The 7,679-nt window shown below is 51.6% G+C and overlaps 1 protein-coding gene across 1 annotated transcript; it reads left to right on the top strand.

Moving 5' to 3' along the window:
• The first annotated feature begins 6,361 nt into the window (after window positions 1–6,361).
• Window positions 6,362–7,139, top strand: LOC134429797 (olfactory receptor 14J1-like). Its single transcript, XM_063177151.1, has one exon. The coding sequence runs from the start codon at window positions 6,377–6,379 to the stop codon at window positions 7,130–7,132; it is 756 nt and encodes a 251-aa protein (XP_063033221.1). The 5' UTR covers window positions 6,362–6,376; the 3' UTR covers window positions 7,133–7,139.
• Window positions 7,140–7,679: the final 540 nt, after the last annotated feature.

The raw sequence follows: 7,679 nt of genomic DNA on the forward strand, positions 1-7,679 counted from the left end.
CCCGATCCGTTCTTCCTCTGAGGGCTGGCTCAGGGCAGCTCAGGCGGGCCCTGAGGAGTCAGGGCTGTGTGTGGGTGATTGCTGCTCTAGCCCAGAACGGAGCTGGAAAAAGCCCTTGGGAGCTGAGGCAGGAGCAGGTGGAAAGGGGCCGGCGCTGCTGCTGCTCCTGGCCGGGAGCCCTGGCTGGGCCGGGCCGGCGCCCCCTGCACTGCGGCTGCTGCTGCTGCCAGAGCCGGGTGGGACTCAGGGACAGGGAACGGACACGGGGGGACAGCAAAGGCCTGGCGACTGCAGGGATGGTGGTGCTCGGGCCAGCGCCAGCACAGAGCTTCAGCCTGCAGTTAATCCTGAGGGAAATGCTGTGGAAAGGCTCCATTTCAGCCTTTCTTTACTTGTGGCTGTCAAGGGACTCAAATAAAAGGAGAACAAGCAGGGCCCGATCTCTTCTCCTTTGGAGGAGCTCCCGGCCTGGGGCTCTGGGGTGAGGAGCTGTGAGGGGTCCTGAGGGGCCATGAGGAGTTTTTAGGGGCCATGAGGGGCTCTGAGAGGCCATGAAGGGCTGTTGGGGCCTTTGAGGGGGAGAAGATCTCTGAGAGGCTGTGGGAGACACCTGACGGAACCAAGGGTCACTTATGACACTGTGGAGCCAAGGAGACTGTTGTTTGTAGCATAGAAACTGATGGAGTCAAAAGTCCATTGTCACCTTCTGGGGCCTCATGGAAGCATGGAGACCATTATGGCACTTCAGGACCCACTGGAACCATGGGGTCATTGTGACACAGCAGGGCCTCGTTTAACCAAGGGCTCATTTTAGCACAGCAGAGCCTCATGGAATCAAGGGGATCATAGTGGGGCTCCATGAGACCACAGGGACATTCTGACTCTGGGGAACCAAGGAGACCATTGTGACATTCAGGGCTGCATGGAACTAAGAACTGATCAGATAGTGAGAAGCCCAACGGAATGAAGTGTCCATTCCGTGCTTCAGGGCCTCATGGAACCGAGGAGCCCTTGTGACACTGCATGGCCTCATGGAATCCTGGAGATCATTCTGGCACTTTGAGGCCTCATTGAATTGAGGGGCTCTGCAGGGCCTTGTGGAACCAAGGAGCTCTTTCTGAAACTGCAGGGCCTCATGGAAGCCATGAGACCATTCTGGCACACTGAGTCCCCATAGAATAAAGGGGTCAGTATGACACGACAGGCCTCATGGAACCAAGGGTCCATTGTGATCCTGGGGAGCCCCAGTAGAACCAAAGGGCCATTGTCAGACACTGCAAGGCCTCATGGAAGCAAGGGGCCATTGTGCCACTGCAGAGCCAAGACCATTGTGGTACTGCTGGGCCTTATGGAAACAAAGATCTGTTGTGATACTATGGGGCCTCATGGAACCAAGGGGCAATTGTGATGCTGCAGGGCCCCAGGGATCCAAGAACATGGAAAAGATCTGGTTGGCTTGGCTTGACTGTTTCAGCTGACCTTTGCATATTAAGGTTTGTTTCTCATCAGCTCCTGAAGCCCTGGAGTCCTGTGGGAAAGAACTCTCCTGCTCCAGGGGTTCATGGCTGAAATTGGGATTCTACCTCCATATTTGATTAATCCAAAGATTATCCCATATGAAACCTGCCAGAACAGAGAGCTCAGGATGGCCTTGGCATCTTGGAGGCCACCTCTCATCTGCCTTTAAAACACTGTAGGGCCAAGCTTCTCTTCCCATGGAAAAAACATCTTTCAAGTCCAGATGTCCATAGCCAAAATTGGGAATTTGCCTCCAAAATTCACGATATCCAAGGATAGCTCCCAGACAAAAGCTGCCAGGACTGTCTGAGTTCCCTTGGCTTCCTGAGGGCCAGTTCTTATCTGCCTGTGAAATACTGGGGCTCTTTAGTTTCCTTCCTATGGAAAAGAACTGTCCTTGTCCAGAGGCCCATGGAGAAAACTGGAATCTTGCCTCCCAAATTCCATTTTAAAAAGGATTGCTCCCAGACAAAAGCTGTAAAGACAAACAGGTCTGCCTGGCCTTGGCCTCCTTGGGGCTGCCTCTAATCGGCCTTTGTAACACTGAGGCTCTGCCCTTTCCTTCCTGTGAAGAAGAACTATCATTCTGGTCCAGGCACCCATGGCTGAAATGGAATTCCACCTCCAAAACTCCCCAAATATCCAAAGGTTGCTTTCAGACAAAAGCTGCAAGGACAGACAGTTCTGGCTGGCCTTGGCCTCTGGTGAGTACCTCTGATCTGCCTTCAAAACCCTGGGGCTCTGTGGTTTCCTTCCTGTACAAAGAACCGTCCTTCTTGTCCAGGCACCCATGGCCTCAAGCACATGAGCACTGTACAGGGACAGAAGAGCTCTGTGCTCAGTGGGGTGGAGACTGAGGACAGCAGAGAGCCCTGGGAGGGACAGAAGGGTGGTTTCAGACATGGTGGATCCTTTTGACATAGTAGAGAACAGCCTGAAAAAGGAAAACATCAATGCCAAGGGCAGCTGGGGAGGCCCAGATTGGGAAAAAAGAGAAAGAAATTTTGCTTCCTGGGAAGGGCTGTGGTGCAACACATTCCCCAGAAGGAACCTGGGCCAGCCCAAGGATTTGTGTGGGCAGGCAGAGGCAGGAAAGGAGGCAGAGCTGTCAGCAAAGGAAGGGGCCAGAAAGGTGGGGCAGCCGGGGGATGAGTTTTACCACATGGTTTATGTTGTCCAAGACCAACTTTCACATTGCCAAAAGATGGCTGCAGCCTTGGGAGATATTATTTGGCCAACACCCCTGTCATTCACTGTAACATAGGGTGACCAGGAGAGATTCACATCAGACTCTGTCAGTAGTTTGATTCCACTGAAGGGCAGAAGTTTATTCAGTATTATCTTCAGTTTGAAAGTAAGAGCAGTCTTCTGTAGCAGGGGACATGGTATACCATATGGAACATGTGGACCATGGTAAAAGATGTTAAATAAATAAATAAATAAAATGCATTAAATTAAAAAATACATTTATAAATACATAGATACAGACATTCCCAAATGTTCCAGGACAGCCTCAGCCTCATGATCTGAGAAGAAAACTTATCACCATGGGTCAGCAGAGTGGCTCTCCAAAAGGCTTTGCAGAATGGCTGGTATTACTGCCTAGTGTTACAGGGTTAATACTGGGATGCCAGGAAGTAGCATTTTTGAATTTCCCTAGACTTAATATGGAATGTTAGGGGAAGAACCAAAGAAGGAAAATGGAGGGATCAAGGTGGTTTGGAGAGAAATAGACATAGGAAAATAGAGGAATAATACCGTAAGTGGGGTCAGTCATGCTGACAGATGCTGACAAATGCTGATCAGTGTGCTTGTAAGGCCCTGCCTTTCACCTGGTGCATGCACTGTTCCACAGTACCCTGTTTCCTCATTAGACTCAACGTGTATTGATTGCTCTGCAGAGCCAGTGGGATCTGGTGGAGTCAGATGAAAAACCTTTTTGCACACTTGTCTGTGTGTATGAACATGTCTGTATGAGGTAGCTGAAAAGTTGAGTGTCCAAAGGCCAGATAAGCAGTGATCTATATGCTGTTGATAAAGGTACCCTTTATCATGGTATACCATGGTAACTTATCCTTTGGGGCTCAGTAATCTAAAGATTTATAGAATGTCTTATGGATAGGCCTTAGTTACACTTAATGACCCATTTTTTCCTCTAAAAATACAAATGATATCAGGTTAGTTATAATTTCACGCATTAATTTCTTAACAAAGAAGAACAAAATGGCTGCAGGAAAAAGTCACTTCCCAGTTGTCCTCTGCAGTTATGTTTCAAGCTTCCGAAACAACAGTTGTATTGAAAAACACATGGATTATAACTTGGTGCCTTCCTGGAGTGCTATGGTCATGAATGCCAATGCCTAAAATCATTCCTAATTATTTTTACCTTTGTATTAGATATTACACACAAACAAGGACACTCTTCTATTCAGAAAGGTCAGTTTCATTATAATGAAAACCACCAAAGGATAGTATAGGGACTTATGATCCTATATTTTCAGAAAAAAGGCATGAGAATTTATGTTTTGGTGCTCTGTAGCCATCTGTATGGACAACATTGCAATATGCCAGGGCATGTGTCCAAAAGGTACAGGGGGACCTTTTCCCAGAGCCTGCAGGGACAGAGGCGCAGGGCAGGGACACCGTGGGACAGCCTGGACTGCACAGGGCACAGGGATGGGCAGCAGCTGCAAGACAGCCCTGCCAGAGCCAACTTGGGCAGCACTTTGGCCATGGCTGCTGGGCCTGAGCCTGAGGCAGGAGCAGGAGACAAGTGACCCTTGCAGGCCTGGGGCCTCATTGCCTCCTTGTCCCTGCTCAGCAGCCTGGCAGGGGCCACCCCATGCTCCTACCCTTGCCATTGCACATCCCCACATGCCAGTGCCCATCCCGGGAAGAGCCCTGAGCAAGGAGGGAGGGACAGGATCTGCCTGGCCAGGGGCTGGGGCTCATGCCTTGGCCCTTTGCATTCCTGAAACACATCCAGCTTTGCTCAGCACCAGAGACACCTTTGCCTTGCTTGTCCCTGCCTGTCATTAGTGCCTCCAGTGTTCTGCTCTAACTGGAACCTGGGGACACTTTCTCAGTCATGTCCCTCAGTGAGACCCATTAAGACTTTAAGAAATTTCAGAGTTTCAATTAAATTTTGAGTTCTTGAGAAGTTTATTGAACACTCTCGCAGGGACTGAGTCTGATGTAAACAACACCAAATCCCCTAGAGGCTCATTAAAGTCCTTGTGCTGTGTCTGTGCTGCTGAGCTTTAAAGAAACAGCTCTTCCCAGAACCAGCTCCTCTCCCAGCCCAGCAGGGCTGAGGGCTCTCCCTGCAGGCACTGAGGGGAGAGGAGCCAGGCAGAGACAGGCTGAAGGCAATCAAGATTGGGAAGACATTGATCTGAGACTTCACTTGGGGAAAGATCTTCACAGCCCTGGACATGGTGAGTGTGTGGGCGCAGGGAAATGTCCCCTGTGCTCCTGGAGGGATCTCCTGAAGCCAGCACACCCCACAGCCTGGGGGATGTGTCAGGAGAACTCTCCCAGTTTCTCTGTGGCACAGGAGCAGGAGGAGGATGTGCTGCAGAGCGGGGCTGCCCTGGGCACTGTCAGAGGGACAGGCCAGGACGGCTCCGGCTGCCAGACACGGCTGCAGGGGCTGAAGCTGGGGCTGCAGCCAGGGCTGCCCAGGGCTGTCCTGCAGAGCAGCTCCTGCAGCCCTCAGGGCTCTTGGCCAGCCCAGGACATGTGCCACCTGCCAGGGGCAGCTCTCAGGCTGCCTGGCAGCTCCCCATGGACGCTGCAGGGGAGAAGTTGGAGGTGGAAGGAGCCAACCCCATCAGGGCAGATTCCTCCTGCTGTGGAGATGGTGCTGCATGGCCAGGGCTGGTCTCAGCTTTCTCCTGAAGGGAAGGGAAAGGGGCTGTCAGCTTTGGCTGTGTCAATGACACTCCTGCACTGTCACCCAGGGCATCAGCAGATGGGCCTCAGATCTCCCTCAGAAAGTGTCTCCTCAGCCTCCTCTCTCTACAGACAGCAGCAGCAGCACCTTGGCTTGCAGCATCTCTGTCTGGCCTGCCCTTAAGGCCCTGGTGCCTGGGAGATGCCCCTGGGCACTCCCCTGTGCTGGGAGGGGTCTGCAGGGCAGAGCTGAACCCCGGGGCTGGGCTGGGCTCTGGCAGCCCTGGCAGGGACAGGACTTGGATATAGAGAAACTATATCCAGAAATTCCTCCTGTCCAGCTTCAAAGGGAAATAGAGAAGAGTTGGGAGAAAATTATTTTTAAACTGGAGAATTCACAAAGTCCATTTTGTTTTCAAGCTCTGCTTTAGGTGTGATCAAAAGAGGTGTAATGAACAAAGGGCATCTGTGTGGCGACTAGCGCTGACTGCACTGGGGCACAGGGAGCCCTGTTTTCCTTCTGGGCTCCAGAGTGTTCAGGCTTAGAGCAGTGCTGAAGATGGGGCAGAAACTCAGCACACAAACCTGAAGTCAAATAAAGTTTAGCAAAGTTCCCTCACAGGAATAGAATTAATTTTGAAGGGAATTCTGACTAAAATACATAGGATAGACTTAAAGACTTGGTCCAGCTATTCTAGTCTTCTTTCAACAGTCCACGATCCCCAGAGTGAAGAAATGTCCAATCTTGCACTGCCATTTCCTTCCCAGGCAGGTGTTAATGCTGTATAAATACCTGTACCAAAAGGCACCAAATGTCCAACAGCAGCTCTTGCTGGCATTGGCAGACACGCGGCAGCTGCAGCTCCTGCACTTCTGCCTCTTGCTGGGCATCTCCCTGGCTGCCCTCCTGGGCAACGGCCTCATCATCAGCGCCATAGCCTGCGGCCACCACCTGCACACGCCCATGTTCTTCTTCCTGCTCAACCTGACCCTCGCTGACCTGGGGACCATCTGCACCACTGTCCCCAAAGCCATGCACAATTCCCTCTGGGACACCAGGACTATTTCCTACACTGGATGTGCTGCACAGCTCTTTTTCTTTCTCTTCTTCATTTCAGCAGAGTATTTTCTCTTGACTGTCATGTGCTACGACCGCTACGTGTCCATCTGCAAACCCCTGCACTACGGGACCCTCCTGGGCAGCAGAGCTTGTGCCCACATGGCAGCAGCTGCCTGGGCCAGTGCCTTTCTCAATGCTCTGCTGCACACAGCCAATACATTTTCCCTGCCCCTGTGCCATGGCAATGCCCTGGGCCAGTTCTTCTGTGAAATCCCACACATCCTCAAGCTCTCCTGCACAAAATCCTTCCTCAGGGAACTTGGAGTTTCTGTTTTCACCACCTTCTTAGCATTTGGTTGTTTTCTATTCATTGTTTTCTCTTATGTGCAGATCTTCAGGGCTGTGCTGAGGATCTCCTCTGCGCAGGGACGGCACAAAGCCTTTTCCACCTGCCTCCCCCACCTCACCGTGATCTCCCTGTTTGTCAGCACCTCATTTTTTGCCTACCTGAAGCCCCCCTCCATGTCCTCCCCATCCCTGGATCTGGCAGTGTCAGTTCTGTACTCGGTGGTGCCTCCAGCCCTGAACCCCCTCATTTACAGCCTGAGGAACCAGAAGCTCAAGGATACCCTGAGGAAAATGATGACTAGCTGCTTTTGAAAAGCAAAAAATTTCCTGTTTTCTTTTGCATAGCTTTTGGAATGGAATTCATGACAGGCCCAGCAGGCCTTCCTGGGTCTTTGGTAGGGGTCAGTGGGGTTTTTAGTCATAATGTTGTATTTGATGAAGTTATTTAATCACCATCCAATTCACTGTCTTTCTCTTGAATTTGACCCACAAGCTCTGTAAACCAGGCATTGGGCTATCGCTACATTTGAAGAAAAGAAGCTACCTTGCAGTGCCTGTTTTATCTGGTATTCCAACTCTGAGCCCTGCGTGAAGTTAGGAGGAAGAAGGGGAAAAGAGTCCCAGCAGAGCAGCACAGCCAGGGAGCAGCAGGGATTGGTCCTTTCAGAGCTGCTGTGCCCAACTCCAGCCTGTCCTTCCCAGCCCTGCTTTGGCTGTAAGGTCAGAGTGCTCTGGCAGCTTGTTCACTGTCCTGCTGTGGCCACAGGCAGGGCCAGGCCATGGGCACTGCTGGGACACAACTGGGCTCCAGCACAGCAGCTCCAGCAGCAAAGGGCATCTCCTGAGGGCAGGGCAGGGA

Source organism: Melospiza melodia, chromosome 26 (genome assembly GCF_035770615.1).
Source record: "Melospiza melodia melodia isolate bMelMel2 chromosome 26, bMelMel2.pri, whole genome shotgun sequence".
NCBI lineage: Eukaryota > Metazoa > Chordata > Aves > Passeriformes > Passerellidae > Melospiza > Melospiza melodia.